The sequence below is a fragment of the Thunnus albacares genome, chromosome 1, assembly GCF_914725855.1.
Source record: "Thunnus albacares chromosome 1, fThuAlb1.1, whole genome shotgun sequence".
Lineage (NCBI taxonomy): Eukaryota > Metazoa > Chordata > Actinopteri > Scombriformes > Scombridae > Thunnus > Thunnus albacares.
In genome coordinates, this window is record NC_058106.1 from 20329038 (window position 1) to 20351818 (window position 22781).

The 22781-nt window shown below is 39.7% G+C and overlaps 1 protein-coding gene across 1 annotated transcript; it reads right to left on the reverse strand.

Moving 5' to 3' along the window:
• Positions 1–191: 191 nt before the first annotated feature.
• On the reverse strand, positions 192–22728 carry LOC122980505 (zinc finger protein 280C-like). Its single transcript, XM_044348575.1, has 18 exons — positions 22548–22728; positions 12916–13040; positions 12451–12656; positions 12224–12323; positions 11881–12105; positions 11703–11777; positions 11442–11548; positions 10232–10422; positions 7064–7221; positions 6859–6959; positions 6621–6767; positions 6021–6155; positions 5666–5898; positions 4549–4689; positions 4386–4454; positions 4169–4284; positions 4050–4071; positions 192–2355 (listed from the first exon to the last, which is right to left on the reverse strand). The coding sequence occupies exons 2-18, from the start codon at positions 13031–13033 to the stop codon at positions 1974–1976; spliced, it is 2526 nt and encodes an 841-aa protein (XP_044204510.1). The 5' UTR covers positions 13034–13040; positions 22548–22728; the 3' UTR covers positions 192–1973.
• Between the last annotated feature and the right edge of the window lie 53 nt (positions 22729–22781).

Below are 22781 nucleotides of genomic sequence, written 5' to 3' on the forward strand. Positions count from 1 at the left end.
TCATAGACTTGACATGCTGATGTTTTTAACTGTCATTGGGCACAGAAATGTTGCTCCTACTTTGAATTCTTACTTGAAGGCTGATTTATTGTATTTTTCATAACACACAAACATCTGAGCTCTTAAATTCATTGTTTATCGACTGCTTCAGTGAGCAGCATTCAGCAAAAAAAGGTCCACAGACTCAAACCTCTTGTATTAAAGATTTATTTACATACCAAACAACAGGAAAACACTGATCCAAACTCAACAGTTTATAGATCTCTGAGGAGAATGTGTCCTACGGGGAACATGAGGGAATGTATTGAAAGCAGACTCGGGTTACATTTACAGTGCCGTCATAGACATAAAGATAAAGACTTGCTCTACAGATACTGTATATACACAAGTGAAAACTTTTTAAAAATCTATGAAATGAATGAATTTTTAGATACTAGGCCACACAAAGTAAACAAATCGCATTATTTATATATATATATATATATATATATAAATAAAATATTTCCAGAGCTTCGGGGAATTTGCCTTTTTAAAGTAAATGCAAAATAAAAAGGCAACTTAATCAACCAGCACCTGGGATGTACATAATTAACAGACAGATTTCATACCTGTGCTGAGTACTGCAAAAGGTAACATGTACACATCTCTGCTGCATTACTGTTTACAGGTTAGCACTTTAAAACACTAAAATCACTAAAATCTAAATCTCTAAAATCTATTTGGGTATACAGCTTTTTAAATTTTTGCTCCCTCCTCCAATTTCCCACATAATGCCCCTTCACACTGCTAGATTTTCCTTTAAGAATCCAAAATACACATTCAACAAATCCTTTTTCTTGGAGAAGATCATTTGAAGTTAGTATTTTCTATACACGTACTATTATTTCTTAAGGGTTTAAAGCAAAATTAAGTGTCAAATTAAAAATTACTCTGGGATTATAACCCAAACTGTTTACAGCATGTTGTAAATGTTGACCAACGTTTCTGCCACAAACTGGGAATTTTGTGTAAACGATGAATAGAGTGATTGTTAAGAGAGCTTTAGCATCTGTTTTTGTTGTTGGTAAAACATAAACTTCGATATGAATATCAAAAACATTATTTACACATACAAAAACAGGCTTAAAAACCCAAACAAATCAAGAAGAGGCCTCATGAGAACATCTAAAATCAAATCAAGATACTGATGTGAAAGAGTCTCCAATAGAAATGGGAATCAAAAAGCTTCAACAAAATGAAATCAAAAGGAAAACTTGAGACATTTCAGTGTGTGTGTAATTTTAAAAAGGGACTGCATGCAGCATTTAAATTGCACCGATAAATCACCATTGACTTTTTATCTGCATTCTGAGCCACCAGGTGGGATTTTCTAGGAAATCTGGTGGAAAGATTTACAGTAAATAAGTCACAAAATCCAAGAAGCATCTGGACTGACGCTGGGAATTGAACCCAGAGCCAAATACTGTCCTCTTTATGGCAGACGGAGTTTCCTCAAGGATAACCTCAACCAGTTTGGGTGCCCGCCAGCTTTTATGTCAACATTTGAAAGCTTTAAGAAATACAATCACATAAGTTGAATGAAGAGCTGACAGCGAGTCATCTGTCATATCTGAATATACGTTTGACTAAAAGTATGCAAATGACTTTAAACATATAGTTTACAGGTCAAGTAAGAAGATTGTAGTGTATGTACTTTTATTTATAAATACAAAAAAAGTATTTTACATATATTTAGGTGATAGACGTTTGACAGAAGAGTTCACAAATCTGGTCTTTTTTTTTTTCCTCCAGTTGTTTAAAACTAGCTCGTCAAACACTTGAATCTTGTGGGGATTATTAGCAAATACCAGCAGCCAAAGCAACATTATCATGTGATCAGGATGTGTAACAATCTACAATGCTGAGGTATGCTGCATAAAGCATTTTTATAATTAATAACTGTGAGACTTCTTGTTTGTTGGAGACGTGCAGGTTCACTCTGATTTAGGTTCTCCTGTCTCAGTCAGTGAGACAGAGGATTCCTCTCTGACATCCAGGCTCTCCGAGTTCACCACGGACTCCTCACAGAGATCTAAAACCCCGTCTGATGTACAGGAAGACGATAAACCGGAGAGAGACAACTGCTTCGCCTCCCCTTCGGAAGAACCTTCAGTGACGTTACTCATTTCTGTGGAACCCTTTTCCTGATCGCCTGCTGGTAACGTCGGCTCTGAGTCTGGTTGGTCAACAGTTGCGAGAGTAACACTTTCAGATTTGACACTTTCAGCTGGTTTCAAGTCCATTTCCTTTGGTGTTTGAGCTGGTGCTGATGTCAAGACGTACAAGACTTTTGCTGGCTGTCCGTAGACAAGATGCCTGCATGAAAGGAAGACAACACTGTTGTAAAAGCACGATTCAGATTTACATCCAGACTTTAACAACATACAGTTTTACCAAACGTTACTTAGTGAAACTGAAACCTGAGAGACCAATTTATTTGTTTTAAAGGGGCACTCCACCAATTATACACATGAAGGTCAGTCTATGAAAACAGTAGGAGGAGCTTTAAATAACTGATGATGTCATAGTGGCGTCATCAGGGTTATTTTAGATTGGAGACTACAAATTAGGGCTTGTCTGAGGGGAGTCAGGACTGTGCAGACTGGATCACTGGTGATTTCAGACCCCACCCTTATTTGCTGTGATGTCACACTGCCATCGCTGACAATAACCTCACAAGATGATGGTGGTCGCAGTTTTCAGAGCCAGGAAGACCTCAGTGCATGATGGGAAACTCTTGGTTGTCACCTGATATAATAAGAGCTCATTGTTCCACATGTTTGACATTGAACTTTAGAGAAACTCTTATTTCTCCAGGATTTGGGTTTTATTAGTCTAGTTCACATTTTTTCAAGTCTGTCTGAAAACAACAGTCAGGAGCCCAAATAAACATTGAAACATATTTTTTTGCTGTAATCATTCCTCCTGTTCAAGATCCCTTCATAATGCACCTACAATGCAAGTGATGGGGGACAAAATCCACAGTCCTCTTTCTGAAGCTAATATGAAGCTTCAGTCACCAAAATGAGTCAAAATCAAGAAGACATTTTTCAACATTACAGTCTTTTTAGTGCCAAAGTTCCTCTTTTTGTTGCTTTTACTTCCACCACAGCTCAACAGGGAAACACTGTCCAAGGAAACGCAAAGAGGGAATGTGATGCTAAAAAAAGACTGTAAATGTGGCAGATATCCACTTGATATTATTAACTCAGACTGCTGAAGCCTCATATAAGCTTCAGATAAACTTTTAAATGCATTTTTGCACAAAATGACTGTGGATTTCTGTGTTTGACCAATCAGAGACAGTCAGCGCCTCAAACCTGGACCATAATGTTCCTGAACCTTTAGAAAGTATTTCTCCTGGAGGATATTTCAACTGTACGTACTCAATACAGGTTTGGACAGCTTTGTTTTGAAATCTGGATCCCTGAAAGGGACCCTCACTCACCTTTTTAAAATTACTGATGTAAAAGTAGGAGTTTTAATAGGAAAGAACACAAAAGTGGAAATGTTGTACAATTTAATTTAGTTTAATTATATTGGACAAACATTACACTCATGTGTTGAGTAATTAATTATATTAGACCTCTGTTCTTAGTTTGGCTTCAAAATGAAGGTAGAATTGCACATTCACTTCGTATTTCATGGCTTTGATACAAGAAATCTTATGAGGGCATATATTCAGGGTGAAAACTGTTCTTCTTTTCTTGTTGCTATGACAATAAATGATTTTCCATGAACTTTCTGTGTAAAATAATGTAATAAATATGAGGGTTAGGGAATAAATGTGGTCTTTGCTATTGAGTTGCATCATGGGAAATGAAGGATCGAGTGTTTTTGGAGCTTCACCCATACTAGATACTATCTGATTTTGACCTTTTGCAAGTCCCATATTTTAATGGAAGTGCAATATTAAATCTCTGGAGTACCCCTTTAAGAATTTAATAAATGTTCTTTGTTCTTCTGCATTATCAAGTGTTTAAAATGTAATGTGGGTAATTTCTACTCACACTCGATCTTTGGCTTTCATATCTGCTGGGTCAAAAACAAGAGACAACCTTTTCAAGAAACTTGTACAAACACTAAATACCAGCCATGACTCAGGTGGTACCTGCGGAGAAAAACGTACCTTTGTCCTGAATGACTTTGCATGTGTGATTCGGTCTATCAGTTAAATGTTTGGTCATCAGGTCACCACCTGATGCATCCACGAGGAGGTCACAGTTGAGACAGACCAGCGTGAATCTGAGGAAAAACGAAATCTTGTGTCACCAAAACTACAAACAAAAAATACTGCATTTAATGACAATAATGTGGAAAAATACAATTTAATGAAGCTTACTTACTTTAATGCAGATGAATTTTTCTTATTATCCATTTTCAAAAATCTGTGTTTGGTGATGGTACTATGAAATCTATCAAAGGGCAAAGAAAGATTTGTTAAACAAACACTCTTTGCCTAAAATAAAGTGCCTCAAATACTAATACAAATTCCAATTTTTTGCTCACCTTATCATGTGATTCCCGATGGAAACTTTGCAACTTGTCCGATATTTGCAGGCGCCACAATTTGAAGCCATTGGGAAATGAGAAAAGAAGTCGTCGACTTGCGTGTTGCACTCGATGCACGTGTAACGCCCTCCCTTCACTCTGTAAATTGGAAATGAGAAGAGCACATAACAGAAGTTCAATCACACGGCCAAAGAATGACCTTTTATTTAATCAGTCAGATTTCAAGATACTGTGGTGGATAATGAATGAATGAATGAATGAATGAATGAATGAATGAATTTGTGTGATTAGGACGTCATTTCTTTAACTAAAAACCTGGAGCATGACAGCAGATGCACAAACCAATTACCCATTACATTTGTTAATTGTTAACTGTCTGGTGAACGTCTGGCAAGTTCCTCATTTTAGTCTACTAGTCTGAACTCTTCTATTAAACCTCTACATCTTTTTGTCTTATCTGCTTACAAGCTCACATCATGTTACTAAAGCCAGCATATTATTTTTGATTACTGAGCCCAATTAGCCATATATCACTCTCATTAGTTTAAAAAATGTACACTGTATTATTTTTAGCCAGCCTAATGAGGAGTGTCTGGAAAATTAACTGAAAACACAATTAGCTCATTTGTATGTTGCTTTAATAGCATCCATTAATTTGCTGCCACCCTGTCATGAATACCCAGGAGCTGGAGGGCTCCATATTAGTGGTAGAGGGGGGATGAGGGATCCTGAGTGATTAAGGGGGGCAGAACTGGACATGTATTTTTTTCTTAAGAGCCCAGAGTTTGTAGACATGCATGCCTGAGAGCCAATTGCCAAAATAAGTGATCTTTACATCACTAAAGGTAATAGTGCAAACATCCGATTCAGTACAATTCAAACAATTCAAAAAGGGTCATAACGTTTAAGTCATGACGTTGCTTCACAAGATGCCACATTTGTCAAACACGTTTACATAAAATCAAGGAAATGCAGTTACTAACCTGCATACCCTAAATGTAAGTACCAAAGCCTTTTTTATTGCTGCACAAATTCAATTTAACAAAAAAAATCATATTAATTATTACTAGTGTATATTAGTGTCTGACTGCTGTGGTGAAGCTCAGTTAACTACCTGATGTTCTTGAGTGACAGGTTGTGCTTGGAAGTACGACCGACTTGCTTCTTGTTCTGAGGAGTTTTAGCTTTTCCGGCTCCGGAGACATTTGATTTAGACTTGGACACACTGACTGGAGGTTTGGTTTGCTGATTGAAACTTATCGTTTCTGGGCTGACAATGAAACCAGATCGATCGGGGGAGTTCGGCAACACGGGCGTCTTTCCTGTGAAGGAGGCCCGAATGGTCACCTGGAAAAGTAAAGGGAACACAAAATGTATTGACACTGAATTAAAATGTCTATTCATGTTAGAAAGTTAAAACAAAGGTCTACAATAAATGCTGCACTAATGTTTTAATGATGGGCTCGGACCTTTGTTCCTGGAGGAAGACCCTCCAGAGCTTTAGGTTTTCTGAAAGTCTTGTGGACATGAGTCCTGTGCTCCAGTTTCTCCTTGTAGGTGAGAAAATTCAGCCTGCATTTTCCACAGCGATGGATCCCTTTTTTCTGAAATAGAAAAAACATGATTAATAAGTGCTGCTACTAGAGGCTAATTGCTGAGATGTTTCATTTGGATTAAATGAAACAATATAAAGAGCGTGAAAGAAACTACTTTCATAGCTATTAATAGAATGGCAGTTAATTTTGTTTGGTTCCAACTCTGCCATGTTCATTGCTCCTTGAGGGCAGAGAAGAGACAGCAGGTTTTACTGTCAGCCTTTTATGTATTACAGTAAGCTGTTCTGCAGACAACCAAATCAATCCAACCTTGGAATTGGAGCCAAGTGTACAACAAAAAAAGTGACTTCTTGCAAAAATACGATTTACCATCTCAAGAAGTTTTACAATCAGAAGGCAGTTACAAAAGACGTTTTACTGGATTAAATGACCCCAAATCTATCTTACATTTGAAATGGTCTTTAGTTAAACAGTGTAGCTTTACAACAGAGGAGATAAAATGCAGCATCATACCTGATGTTTCATGTAGTGTTGCATGTATATGTAACTACTTCTAAGAACTTTGAGACAGAATGGACACAGCATGACTTTTGTGTTTTCATGGGCACTTCGGAAATGTGTCTCCACATCTGAGAAGAAGGACGACCTATAATTGCACACCTGTGGAATCAGTAAAAAGAAAATATCAGGATCAGTTCATGTTTTGCTTGAAACCTTAAACCAAACATCAACTTAATAACAAGCGACAGACCTGGCAGACGTAGGGCATTTCCCCAGGCTTGTGGTTGTCCTTCATGTGTTCCAGGAGCACTTGCTCCGACTCAAATGCCAATTCACATATCTTGCAATTAGCTACAGGAGGAAAGAAGAGAAAAAATGACAAATGGCCATTCAGTGTTGGCAAAACGGTCATGTCAGATTGAGCTGTATAGACCTATAGATTAAAGATTATATACTTGACGATTCGATCGGACTGTGAGCGCTCTCGATGTGGCACTGCAGCTGGAATGGAGTCATATACTGTCGGTAGCAATGTTGGCAAGTTGTGTGGCTTTCCCAACTCTCACTGTTCTGCTTTTCCAGCTCCAGGTGGTGCTTCATATGGTTCATGAACCTGCCAGGAAGGAGAGAAACACCAATAAATGTCACTTAACCCTTGAACATGTAGAAGCTCTCGAGTAATCGGATCAACAGATATGTGACATTGATTTTAAACTTGCATATTTATTAACACAAAGGCAACAAAATCAAAACCTTTCCCACAAGTTTCTGTGCCCAAAGTAGAGAAGACATTAACGAGTTTCAGGAAAACAACATCTAGAGCCGTAAACAATTAAGTAATAGTCTGATGAGTCACTTTTCACCCCCTTTCCTACATCTAGATGGGTTTTTGTTTAGAGACATTCAGGGCTTCAACTATTTCCAATTGTTAAACTGACTGGAACACTGCACTCAATCCAAAAACTGCTCTGCATGACCAGAAATGAGACAATTTTATGGGATCAGTTGGAAAAACTTTCCCCAAAATCTTTTACTGGATACAAGAGGATAAACAAATTAAATTGGGGTTCAATCAACAACAGGATTAAAATAAAATAGAGCTGAACAATTAGTTGATTAACCAAAAATTAAATGTTTTGATAACTGATTAATGATTTCAGTCATTTTTAATGCAAAAATTTGCCAGCTTCAGCTTCTCAAATGTGAAGATTTGCGGCTTTCTTTATCATATATAATGATAAATTAAACAGCTCTGAGTTTCGGACTGTCTGACAATCTGAATATCCCACATAGTTTAATAGTTGTAAAATAGATATTCAAAGAGGGCTGAGGCTGTTCTGGGGGTGAAAGATGACCCTGTCATCTATTAAATACTTCATATTCATGTATTGTTATGTGCGCCAACCAAATGCTCCACTTCCATCAGTTAATCAAAACAATGTGCAACAACAAATGCGTAGTTTGTTTTCTGTCACAGCTCAAGGTTAACTGAATTACGCATAACAAAAGAAGCTTTAACTGAGGGCTCATAATCTACATATGCATGAAATTTGCAATGATTTCAAGAATATTTCCACTTCTAAAAAAAAACCAAAACAAAACAGATGCACTAAATCAAAACCAAAGTCAAGAAGTGGGGAAAAAATGTAAAATTCATGGCTTGAGTCTACATGGTTATGGTCCAGGTCCCAAAGGTTTAAAAAAAAAAAAAAAAAAAAAAGATAAATGAAGTATTCTCCGTGCACCTCACTCTCTAAGCATGCATAATGGCTGTTATAATATCAGCAATTACACAAAGATTTTTTTTTGTCTGATGATGTAGTGCTCTGCGGCTGCAATGAGCACCTCCACAGCTACCTGCAACTGCTGCCCGGACGAGGCAGGGCCCATTTTTCAGCCTGTACATTCTGCTACCTCAGCTCCTCTAATAGAAATTTTTATGTGGATGAACTATGACCTCCACTGTGAGAGTGCAGTTGCCGTACAAATATGTTTCCCCATTAAAAGCAGCTTACAGAGGCTTTTTTGCAGTGTTTTGAAGCAAAGTTATTTAATCAAAGGAACCGTTCTATGCCACCTAAACTAGCAGTCATTCTTCATGTTCAGGCCCATGAGGGAAAACGGTCAGATACCGTCATCCATCTGAGAGGAAAACTGCAGTAAGGGCCGAGGAAGATGCCTATCCTTTCTTTATTGGTGCTGGTGAGATATCTTTTCAGCAGGAGACCGCAATGTTGGGTTCTGTATGTTACTTTCAGGCCTTTCACCTCAGTGTCTCCAGTGATGATGGACAATATGCAATTTAATAAATAAAATAAAATAGACTTAAACAACAGGAGTGTATCTATTTTTTTCCTTTTGTCTGGACCAAGGGAATTTGAGCCTGCAGGATTCCAATTTTGCCGACTTGAAACCGAAACCAATTTTTTTCTCATTACCCAAAGATTCAATGTTCCAACCAACATGGATCAACGGGCATATTTAGAGCTTCAACTTGAAGCTTAACTCAGTTTCCTCTTCACCATCACAGTTCAGCACAATGTCCGAACCATCACCAATGACACACCAATCCACCTGTTTAACTCAACTCTCCGTCTTACCCTCATTTATTAACAAGACACAGAAACATTTGAACTCCCTCATTTCAGACAGCAACTCACTTCCACATCAAGGCTGAACCAAAGCCTCAGACTTTACTCTAGTGCTGCAACAATTAGTGGATTAATTGATTAGTTGTGAGCTATTATATTAGTTGCCAACTATTTTGATAACTAGATTAATCGTCAGAGTCATTTTTCAAAGATAACAATGTCCAAATTGTCTGATTTCAGCTTCTCAAATGTTAGTATTTCTTAGTAGGTCTTCTATGATCGTAAACTGAATATCTTTGGATTGTGGACTGTTGGTCAGGAAAAGACCTTGGGCCAACTAATTGATAGATTAATTAATAATGAAAATAATCATTAGTTGCAGCCCTACTTGACTCTCATTTCAAATGCTTCAAACTGCCCCGGAGCATGCTGACGTTTACTGCTGGATGAAGAACTACATCATCAGCAAAACGCAGTGATGAAACCCAGAAGTCAAAAAACTGTACAGGTTCCAATGTTTTGCTGCGTCTTGAGATTCTGTTTAAAAAAAAAAAAAAAAAAAAAAAATCACAAAGAGAATCGACACCAAGACACAGCTTTGGTAGCCAGTGTGCCAATCAACAGACCGTGTGCTTGATCTATTGCATTATAAAAAAAACACATGCAGACTGGTGGACAAACTCCAACGGCCACTCTAGTGCCCTTGCAAGAGCGCTGAACTGGTCCTCAACCTGGACACAATCCACATTGCTTTTTCAAAATGTGAAGCTCAGACAGTCAAGACAAAACCTCTGGTTGTGGCAAACCAAGAAGCTGTCAAACTGAAGGAGACAACTTTTTTGAGTTTGGGACGCCTGATTCAGCAGACAGGTATTGGGATGCCAGAAAGACTGCAGCTTCTGTGGTGGTGGAAGCAAAGGGAATTTGGGGAGGCAATGGAGGAAAATGTTCGATTGGCTTCAAAGAGGTCTGGTAAACTGTCAGATGAAGGAGAGAGAAGCGTATTATAACAAAGAAAACTCTTCATCATACCTGATATTGTTCTTGAGAATTTTCAAACAGCTCTGACACTTGAAAGTGTGGTTGGTCTTCTGCGCCTCCTTCTTGTTCCCATCTCCCTCAAATCGGCCGTAGTAGAAATCTGATACCAACATGATGCGCTTATTTGAACTAATACTCGGGGCCGATGGAACTGTACTTTCCACAGTGTTTGCACAGCAACTCTGAAATAGAGACGTTTTACATTAAAAGAGCATATTAAGAGCATGTTTATAGTCTGTTTTTACTTAACTGTTAATGTCTTTCAGTGCTCTGCTGTTTTTGCTGCTACAAAATAAGACCAAATTAAAATAAAATAAGCATTCTGATAACAAACTGTTTTGTTCCGACATAAGTTGGTTGTTCAGCTCATGGTAATAACAAGTGCTTACCTCATAGTTTTTATGTCTGATTTCACTGGAAAGAACACACTAAAACAACTTGTCAGATGCATCAGAGAGCGACATCTGCACAGTCTTTTAACTGCTGATTTATTTCAAACAATAGTTCAGTCTGAACAGCCTTAATCAGGCAGCTCTATAATCAAACAGCACAATATGACATTAAGCAAAATGTTTTTTTTTCTACCACATTTTTACTAGGGGTGCAATGGATCACACAACTCACAGTTCGGATCGTATCACAGATTTGAGTCACGGATCATTAAAAAAAAAAGAAAAAAACGGGGGGGTGGGGTAAAACTTTGCTTTCCATATATTCTGTAAAACACTTACAGCAAGGAACTTTTTCCCATGGTCATCAAAACTCGATAACTTATAAACATGAACACACATCTTGTTCTGCAGTTTAGCTTGTTGAATGAGCCACCAAACAAACATTCAGCGTGGAGAAGCGCAGCGCTAAGGTCAGTTTGCAGTTAGATCACTAATTAGCTGTTCAGCTGCAGCACATTAAACAGAGTGTAAACATAGCTGCAGATGTCACTGCGGACCCGTTAAATGCTGGTTTTGTCGTTGCTCTTTAAAACCCCTGTTAGCGACACACTGTCTGTCTATGACTTGTACTTAGAGCAGTTTGTTTACGTTGTCTTAAATGAGACATTAAATTTTGCAATTAATCCGCGGTTCACATGGGACCGAACCGTGGGGGGGCGATCAGTACGTATCACGGATCAACTACGATCCGTTGCCCCACTAATTTTTACATTCATTTCCTCTTAAACATGGACAAGGTTTTGACCTACCATCACATGACATTTCAAGGCCTCCTGATGAGGGAATTCTTCTTGGCACTTTGGGCACTTTTTCTTTACGATCCCATTTTCCACTGGGTCTGTTATTTTCACTGGCCCTACGGAAAACCAGTAAGATGTTACATTAAAAAGATACCAAAGCACACAAGTAACTACAGTTAGTCTGTATAGCATGAGGGGATTTGTTTACAGTAATGATATTACAAAACAATATTGGTATCAATAAAAATTCCACTACTAACTGAAACTTACCCATTTCAGACTTGACTTTTTTTACTACAGTTTCTACTTGCTGTGGTGGCAATCCTCGTTTCAGTAAACTTTGATCTGTATGACATATGAAAATAAATTATTTACATATTAGTCATTAAAAACTGATTGATCAGCAAGAATGGTAAAGCAAGTTTAAACTTTACATATAAATGTGTACCTCTGTTATTGCTATTGGCCTTAACTGGTACAGAAATGGTTTGGAGGGTTTGTGTGTTGGACCTGTTGACCTGCAGCGGATTCGATTTGGTTGAATACACAGCAGGGCTCTGGACGTTAGACAACGTCACAATGTTGTTGCTGATTTGCTGCACCTGAGGCCGATGGACAACACCAGGTAATACTGTGCCTGGAGTGACCCGCTGAAAAAGATGCTGCTGACCAGCTGAAAGACAGAACATAGAAACTCTTAAAAGCACATTAAAAACGACGACTTTTTAAAATTCACTGTTGAGAGAGGAAAATGGAGTTACTCATCAGAGCTACGTTACACTCAGATTTACCTGGTACAATTGTAAATGAAGTCCCAGGAGGGTACTGTGTCCCAAGAGAGGCAATGATCTCGCTGTTGTTCGTTAATTGCGGAGAAGTGACGATGAAGCCCTGAAAACAAATTTGAATCCATATGTCAACATGGTAGCACACAATGTATCAACTATATTATAATTTAAAAGGCTATTCACACAATCTCCAAACAAAAAGCATAAAATAATTCTAACACCACCAATACCTGGTTGTTGACAATAACTGGCTGAGGGGTCACTGTTGATAGATTGGGTGCTGTTGTATTCACTGCATTTCCAGTGATACTCAATGGCAGCATTATTGGTGAAGGGCCCAGAACCGGCTGAGGAGCAAGACCTTTAACTTCTTGTTTTCCTACACTGTTCCTCTGAGGAGGTGGAGGGTTAGGCTTACTATCCTTTTGGTTATTAGCTGTAAGAACATACACAATGACTAAAATTAGCACTTCAACAGAATATTTTATATTCAGATCCATTTAAAAATGATTAACAAATAAAAATATGATTATAATCTACAATATCAATATTAAACAGCAGTGGGTGATTCTGGACTGCACATTTGGTGACATTATGATTAAACAATGATTTATATATGTGGAGCTTAAACATCAACAAAATGTATGCCTTTAAACCCTAAACATCAATATATTTGAAAATGTGCTGTAACATACAGAGCACTCCAACGAAGATGGGTTCATCATCATCATCATCTATCAAGTGAACTTCTGGAGCTGGTTTCTGCCACGGCTCCAGCTCCTCTTCCACACATTCCATAAAAAGTTCAGACATTTTGGACCTGCAGCAGAAAAACACCATGTTGAGTCAGTCTGACAAACTACTTCCAGTCGGATACTATTTAAATACCACTACTAAATAAATAAATACCACTACTGCAAAGCTACATGAAGCCCAACCCAATTATTGATACAAAAAATTAATCCTGTGTCTTAACAGAAAAGTCAGGCTGGTTGAAACCATATGATAACCAGAATGTTGATGGTGGTATGAGTCTGATTTTATTATAAAATATTTGGATTTTGAGCAGCAGCAACAGTGTGAGCTTACACTCAACACATGGCAGGGGATACAATGAAAAGAAGACTTGTGAGAAGTGTGGGACATCATTTGGGTTTGTGGTTCTCTTTAAATCAAGAACATTTTGAATGTCACATTAGAAAAATCACAGCTGTGAATAATAGAATTAATGATGGCCAAATCAAAGTTTGCCGCATTGGTTTCAAGGTCCTGCTAGTGTGCATGCTGGCTCTCTGTCACATAATTAATGTAGTGTAATTGCCAGATTTTGTGTGAATGCAGAGTTTCATCCTGTCTGCTGTGACCTCACTGCTCTGCGTGTGTGTATTTCAGCCCCACCCTCGGTCAAACAGACACACAGACCTGCAGCTCTTTATACATCCATGACACAGAGACAGAGAGCAGAGAGATGAAGACAGTGATGTAACTTGGTCACAACGCTACGAATCCTGACCTCACACCCTGCGTGTTGTTATTGGCTAGGGGCTACACACCCACTACTCAAAGGCTGATGCCCAGAAATGTCCAGCACACAGCAAAATAATAATAAGAAAATACAGGCAGAGGGCAGAGTCTCTGCAGATAAATACAATGCCACACCTTATAGTGGGTCATAAGTGATGATTGAGAGAGATTATTTTTGAATGACTCTATGCCTTTTTTTTTTTTTTTGGAAAATCCTGCATAATATACCTTTAATTGGTACTGAATTAATTAACTAAATCATTTTAACTACAGGGCCATTGATAAATGAAAAAATGAAAAAAAAACCCCCACAAGGTTGCACTGTTTTATTGCAGTAACCTGATGTGTCAGATGTTTGTTTTTTTTGTTGTTTTTTTACACAGAGCAATCTGAGAAGTTGCCCTTGGTAACAGTTTGGAAAAGGATAGGCACTTTCAAAAAACTACTTGGCAGGTGACTGGACGAACCATCTGTCTATCACCGTCTTACCTTGAAAGGCAGTTGGATTCACAAGATCATGAGATGATGCAAGAATCCTCAAATTTCAAACACAAATTCATCATAGTGAAATGTCAGGAATGTATGAGGGTATGAAAAAATAGATACCACCCAAGCCTACTTATGGCTATTAAACACATATTAACAACAGACAGATTCACTTTGGACAGACATGATCTGTCCAAAGTGAATCTGGTAGTGAAACCAGATATCAAAGAGCCCCCCACATTTAGAGGAGATCACACTGACAAATGCACAGTATATGTGTGGATAGAGGTGATGAGCTGTGCTGGTAGCATTCCTCAGGAGACCCAACAGGAAGTCTATGGTGACATTAGAGTGAACCATCAGTCTGTGGAGGACATCGGTCCCATGCTCCAGAAGCTTGAACAGGCTGGCCTGGATCTCAACTCCTGTGAAGTGAGTGAGCCATGGAAAGCTAAGGTCAGGGCTCTGGTAGCCAAGTACAATGGATTGTTTTCCAGGAATAAGCTTGACTGTGGAGAAGCAAAGGATTTTGTTCATTGTATCCATCTCAAGGATGAATGGCCCTTCTACCTCCCATACAGAAGAGTCTCTCCAGCAGACTACCACAAGCTCAAGGTGGTTCTTGACGAGATGGAGGAAAAGGGTATCATCAGGAAGTCCTGCAGTGAGTGGGCATCTCCCCTGGTATTAGTCTGGAAGAAGAATGGAGACCTCCGAGTGTGCACTGATTTTAGGAAACTAAACCAGTCTGATGCCCTGGCTGCTCTTGGAGGTAATGTTTTCTTTAGCTCCATGGATCTGACCTCTGGCTTCTATAATGTCCCCTTCCATGAAGATGACAAAAAGTTCACCGCGTGCACAACTCCTGTTGGCCTCTATGAGTATAATAGACTACCACAGGGCCTCTGCAACAGTCCAGACTCCTTCATGAGGCTCATGACATCCATCTTCGGTGACCAGAACTACACCAGTCTCCTTTGCTACCTTGATGACCCCCTCATCTTTGCACCATCTGAGGAGTTAGCCCTTGAGAGACTTGAAATGGTGTTTAGTCGCCTGCAAAACCATGGCCTCAAACTTGCTTCAAAGAAATTTTGAGACTGAGAATGGTGTGTCTACAGATCCAGAGAAGGTTGAGGTCATAACAAACCTTACAGAGAAGGACCTCATGATGGAGGATGGTTGTACTCCCTCTCCTCGGAAGCTGAGATCAGTTCTGGGCATGTTCAACTACTACAACCACTTCATTGAAGGCTTCTCTACCCTAGCAAGACCACTAAATAAGCTAACATCTGAGCCAATCTGAGCCCAAAATGGCATAAGCTGTCTCCTGCTGACTGGACTACAGAATGCCAGGAAGCCTTCCGGTCTCTGAAACAGGCTCTCTTGGACACTGTGGTGTTGGCTCACCCAGATTTCAACAAGCCCTTCATTTTGTCTGTTGATGCTTCCACCTATGGTCTAGGTGCAAGTCTGAGCCAAGTAGCAGAGGGTGAACAGAAAGCGAGACCTGTAGCCTTTGCCAGCAAGTCCCTGAACCAAGCCCAGTCCAGATATCCTGCGCACCGCCTTGAGTTCCTGGCTTTGAAGTGGGCTGTCTGCCACAAATTCAGTGATTGGTTGAAGGGAAAGCCATTCACAGTGTGGACTGATAATAACCCACTCACCTACATCCTCACCAAGCCTAAGCTGGATGCTAGTGAGCAGCGGTGGATGTGCAAATCAGCCCCTTTTGACTTTGACATCAAATATGTTCCAGGCGTGCAGAATGTCATCCCTGACCACCTCAGCAGAATCCCTTTCATTAAGGGCAGTATCAACAGGCGAATTATCCAAGAGCCATACCAGTCTCTTGTCAACGAGGCGAAGGAGGTTCAGCCTGATGATGTCCAAGACGCATTCCACTTGACTGTGAACACTCTGGTCCTGTCCTCAGAACCTGGAACACCAAAGGCAAAATCTGGTAATGTCACCACCAACACTGTTGCAGCCCTCCTTTCTGCTCATAGTGTATGGGAGCCCTGTTCACAAGACCAAGTGGCAACTATAGAAGCAGTAGGCAATATCTACTCCCTCCATTCTCAAAGAACACTTCCAGCCCTCTCACATATAGAACTCCAACGGAAGCAGCAGGAAGACACCACCATATCCAGAGCCATGTACTATGTTCAGTGAAAGCGGTGCCCATCCAGGCATGAGAGAAGCCATGAGAATGCTCAGGTCCTAAGACTTCTGAGGCAATTGGAAAAGTTGAGGTTGATAAATGGTCTTCTGTGCAGGGTAACCAAAGACCTGTCCTCAGGCCATAAGGTCCACCAGCTTGTTGTCCCAACAGGACTGAGACCAATAGTACTCAAGGGCATCCATGATGATGCAGGGCATCAAGGCCAGGGTCGCACACTTGAATTGGCTTGTCAGCGGTTTTACTGGGTTGGCCAAGAGCAGGAAGTCAAAAAAGTAAGTGGCAAAGTGTAAACGTTGTGTTGTGAGCAAATCTCCAGAACCTGAAGCTAGAGCCCCTCTTTATTCCATCCAAACTCACGCTCCACTTGAGTTGGTGTGCATAGACTTTTGGAGTGCTGAGAACTCGAACAACAGCTCTGTGGATGTCCTTGTGGTTACAGATCATTTCACACGCCTTGCTCATGCATTCCCCTGTGCGAATCACACAGCAAAACAGGTGGCCAGGCGATTGTGGAATGACTTCTTTTGTGTTTATGGCTTCCCAGAGAGGATCCATTCAGATCGTGGTTCCAACTTTGAGTCTCAGCTCATTCGCGACCTCCTTGACATAGCCCACATACACAAATCCCACACCACAGCCTATCATCCCACTGGAAATGGAAGCGTGGAGCGCTTCAACCGCACCCTTGGCAGCATGCTACGAGCTTTACCCCCTCATGAGAAGAACAAGTGGCCTCAGATGATCAACAACCTGACATTCTCATACAATTGTACCAGCCATGAGACAACAGGTTATGCCCCCTTCTATCTCATGTTTGGAAGGATTCCCCGTTTGTCAGTGGATGTCATGTTTGAGTCTGCTCTGAGAGATGAGAGAGTGGTCGACTATCATGTCTATGTCACTAAGCTGAAACATGACCTGAGGGAGTCAATGGAAGTTGCCCAAAAACACGCAACCAGAGAGCAATCACGTCAAGAACAGCAGTTTGACAAGAAAGTCAAAGGTTCTCCTGTGTCTGTGGGCGACTGTGTGCTCCTGGCAAAAAAGACAGAACGAGGGAAAAAGAAACTAGCTGACCGATGGGAATCTGGCCCCTATGAGGTCACTTGGAAGGATCCCAAGCTCCCTGTGTACCGCATAAAGAAGGTCGGCAGTGATTAGGAGAAAAATGGTTCACCAAAACCTCATCATGCCTGCCAACTTTCTGCCTCTGGATGTGGAACAAGAGGACGTGGAGGATGTTGTGTCCTCTGCTGGGTCATCTGATGACCAAGCACCTCCAAGTAATATTCTGCAACCAGGAGATGTGGAATCTCGCACAAGGGAATGGATCATGCAAAATGGTGATATGGCATCCACTGATGCATCAGGACTAGTTCCAAACCAAGATGGAAGAGTTGAAGTGGGGGAGGAGGATGAGAATATTCAGAGGGAGGAGAGAATTAGCAGATATTCCCAGAACTCAAACTCTTATGAGCCCAGCCAAGAAATGGATAATCCTACTCTTAGAGCAGGAGCCTGTTGACCACTCCCATGCCCAAACCTTGTAGGCTCTGAGGCCCAAGTTGAACCAAGTGGTTCATCACACAAGAGCTAGTTGTATGATAAAGGCAGTTTGTAGATTTGTGTGTAGCCTCAACATGGACATTGAGTCCTTCTAGACAAATATGAACCCCAGGTCAAAGTAGTTTAACAAAGGTAATGAATTCTACATGTTTGAACATATGTTATCACTATGTGTGTTTTAATCATTTCAAAAGGTGCATTTGAGGATGTAGAAATGTGTATACGGGCACATTTTATCAATGTTGAGTAGAGTTACATGGCCAGTTTCTCTTACTCTATTTGTTTACGAATATCTTGACAAGTAAAACATCTGTATCAGTGAGTTATTCACACCTTTTTACTAATTATGAGTCTCCTTGAGGCTACCTGTAAATACAAGAGAAAAAAAACAACCAAAAACATAGTTTTATGCATTTGTTTAATAAGAGTTTAAAACAAAGCACCAATAAAAAAACTTATGTGATGCTTGAATTTAGTGGAGGCGAGATGTAACATATGCCTCTTGCATGTTACATTAAATACATTAGTTGTGCTTTAAATGGTGCTTGTAAACTTAACGGGGGCATTATAAACTGTGAGGCTAATATAGTCCCCCATTACACTTCCACATAGTTTTAGATACAAACTTCATTTGAACTTTAAATTAATCACTTTGACCTACAAATCTTGAATTTACATGTGTTTTCTATCCTTTACTGTTGGGGCGTTGCACAGTCCAAGGGCTTCTGTAGGGCTTCTGTAGGGCTTCTGTATGTTGTAAGACTTGGGCTGACAGGTCTGACTTTACCCATCCCCCCCTTTCTTCCCTCCTTCTCCTTCTCAGTTGGAGAGCAGGATTTGGAGTACTCTTCTTGTGAAATATCCTCATAAATCCCATGTCTTTGGCCAAATCTTATATTAAAAATCACATCTGTTTGAAGAAATTTCGTTGCGAATCCATTGATACAGGTTTCAAAGTGGTCAGACTTATAGTTTAGACATCAGAAGTCCGTGCCCAGAGATTGCCTCCCCATTGGTTTACATTGTTAGGTGTGATGTGGCACTCCAACTTTCGGGGCTGATAATATCTAAACCGTTCGAGTTATTACAAAGTTTTTAACAACTTTTTTTCAGCACAGTGTCATAAGTCATGTATTCAATTTTGAAGCTGATACCATTAACACCCTAGATAGATAGCATTTGTTCGGGGTCCAAAATTGGGGAAAAGTCGTACTTTCATGTGTATATTGCGGACTTCCTGTTGGATTTAGGTCAGGGGTGTCAGCGTATGATTTGTAGGTCTTGATGAGACAAATAATTGAATTTTGTTTCGATCTCTCTACGACATTCCTACAAGCCGTGGTGGCCATTTTAGATACATAGGTGGCGCTATCAAGCACATTTTGGCACTTTAGGGGTTAATTTTTACATTTTATCACATTTTTCCCTAGACCTGATGTCCGTGCCAAATTTGGTGAGTTTCTGAGCATGTTTAGGGGGTCAAATTTAGGGTTTAAGTGGTGAGATAATAAAGAAAGAAAGAAAGAAACCCAAAAGATACAAGAGGGTCTTCAACCCTTTGGGGCTCAGGCCCTAATTAAAGCCGCAAGCAGCGTTGAACGGGCCTTTGCACCCTTGCACACGTCGGGTGCGGTGCAGTCCAAGGGCTTCTGTCATGGGCATGTGGATGTCTCCAGACGTGGGCTGACAGGTCTGACTTTACAAACGTGTAAAGTTTGGTGCGACTGGAGCATGTACAATAAAGTTATAGCAATTTCCTCTGTCATGGCGAAACATCAAATCTGTGTGAGGATGACAATTTTCTGCAGGGTGAGACATGTCTGTCTTGCTCACCCCTTTGTCATCAAAATTATACACTTAAAAAACTGTGAACCTATCCTTATGGATTAAACATATCACAAAATGTTATATTCTGACATTTGATTATTTCCTAGAAGAATAACAATTTTACAATAATATATTGTAAAAAGTAACTACATTAAGTCAGTAAAAATAATAACACAACTTTAAACCCTACACAAAACATTTACAAAGTAAAATTTGAAGAAAACAGTTGCTGAGAATAAGTGTACTGGCCTGTCAGACAGCAACTGTAATTGTTGAGGGCTAATATGTAGATGTAGATATTTACTAAATTGGGGTGTGTTGTTTTTTTATTAAATAAAATAATTGTCAGTCTGGTGGCTAAACATATTTTTGTCACTAATGCGTGTTTTAATTCATTGGTAAGAGTCACTTGAATGCTTTTCCTCCTCTTGTTTCAGCATTTGTAATTTGCCTGCATGAGCACATTATGGGAAAGTTGATTTACAAAGCAGATATTTTGACTTGTCAATCGCGGGTGTAACTAAAAGTATAATCAACTGTTAACAGAGCAATCATTAATGTCAATACTTACTTGTGCTTTTCCTACAAAAATGTTTTAATGTCTGCCGGAGCATGTACAATAAAGTTGTAGCAATTTCCTCTGTCATGGTGAAACATCAAATCTCAATGGTGTGAGGATGACAATTTTCTGCAGGGTGAGACATGTCTGTCTTGCTCACCCCTGTGTCATCAAAATTATGCAAGATTTGGGCCCATTCATTTTAATTTCAATAACTAATTTGAAAACTTTTGATGAGTGTGTTTAAAAGAAATTCACTTCCTAATTTTCATCAAGTCTATTTTTAGAACAGTAAAGACTTTTAACCCACATGACCTGGTCAAAGTTTGATTGACATGTGTACTGTCAATCAAACTTGACTTGTACTGGTGTGTAGAGACAATGAGTAGGCCTAACTGCAGCTGGACACAGAAAAATACTCATATATTTGAAGGGAGAATGTGAGCAAACCTCTAGGTGCTCAGGCCTTAATAAAGGAAAAACTGCAGTACAAAGCTACAAAATTTAGTTATGATTTTATTTTTCTACAGTAGTTTATCACTTAACAGTCACCCTCACTCCATTTTTTCCCTTCCCCTCATAGGTCATCCCCACTACTGATTATACATATAAGACCTACAATTATTGTAAAATAAATGATAATAACCCCAAACTTCATACAAAGTTTGTATATTATGCACTGTAAGTATATAGACCTTTCTGCTATATCCTATAAAACTGAGCTACATTCAACTGTCACACCCATCCCCGCCTTTCTTCTCCTCCCTGTCAGATTGAGAGCAGGATTTCAGAGCAGTCTTCTAGTGGAAATATCTTCATAAATCCCATGACTTTGGCCAAATCTTACATTAAAAATCACATCTTAATAGGAATTTCGTCGCAAATCCATTGATACAGGTTTGAAAGTGGTCTGACTTATAGTTTAGACATCAGATGCTTCAATTTGGCACAAAGTCCATGCCAAGAGATTGCCTCCCCATTGGTTTACATTGTAAGATGCAATGTGGCACTCCAACTTTCGGGGCTTATAAAATCTAAACCGTTCGAGTTATTACAAAGTTTTTAAGCGCCGCATCTAAGCGCCGGTGTATTTGCCGCTTGCTGCTGGGCAGGTGGTATACAGTGGGTTTATCAAAGCTTTTGCGCTGAATTTAGCTGATTGCTTCTACTGAGAGTGATTAGAGTGAAACTGTAACATTTTAGGCCATAACACCAAAACAATGAGCTGAAGGACGATATATTGTAAAGCTGAGGGGAGCTGCATTAATTCTCTGAGCAACCCCCTCTCACTTTACACATAAGTTACATATTTGATCCACTGGTAATATACAAAATATTGATAACAGCAGCTTTAAAAAGTATGAAACCCCATAAATTGATTTTCTTTTATTGAACTGGTATTTCTTGACCGACCAGCCGTTGGGACAACATATGCTGATGTTTTTAGAAGAGACTCAATGCGACACAGGCTGCGATATCTATGACTGTTATTGAGATCTGATCAGAATAATTGAACCCATTATTGGCACAAAGCTTTCCAAAGGGCCCCCAAGATGGCGACAGTAGTGTGGATGATGCAGCTGCCCAAATACAGATAAAACCTCTATTTAAAACACTATTAACAGGCATACATTTGAATTATTTATTAAATCACTGTTTGCTGATGTGGGAAGGGGTATAAACACAGCTGGATGAATTGATCTAGGAATGTAAAGATGCTTGTTACAGTTTTGAGACAACCTAAATTAATTTTAAAAAAATAATAAACTAACTGAAGACATAAATGCTTAATACAGTAAAATCTCAGAATAATCACCAGATCAAAAAACAACGATCAAACAAGCAGCGCTGTAAATTATTAGCTTGCTCGGTTTTCTTCAAACAGCAAGGTAGCTAATGCTAACGAGCTAACGTTTTCATGTTTTCCAATGCTCATTATCTTCAACTGCTGCAGTGTGCAACAGGATTTAATAATTCAATTACGTAATAACACTTTTGGGAGCTGCTTCAACACATTTCGTCTCCATTTTATCCTGTCGCTGTGTCGCAAGAGTGATCGGTTATCGATCAACCGCACAATAATATTAGCTAGGCTCCGTTAGCATGTTCACATTTTCTGGGAGGAGGATGTTTGGACAAAGACTGAGTTTAGTTTGCAGGGTTTTTGTGTTTCAGCCTACCTCTCTCTCCCGCCCAGCCTCGACGTTTCAAGGCAGAGCCGTGTCTAGAGACCCGACTTAAGCGCACTCCTCGGCCTGTGGACGAATGAGTTCAGACAGTGCTGCTCTCCGCTCAACACCGGAGAGGAAAGTGTGTCGTCGGGCCGAGGCGGCGGAAACAGTCGGTGTATGCCTGGACCAACCAGCCGCATTTCTGTCCTTAACTTCCTTTTTTAATTTGTAGTACTTCCTGCT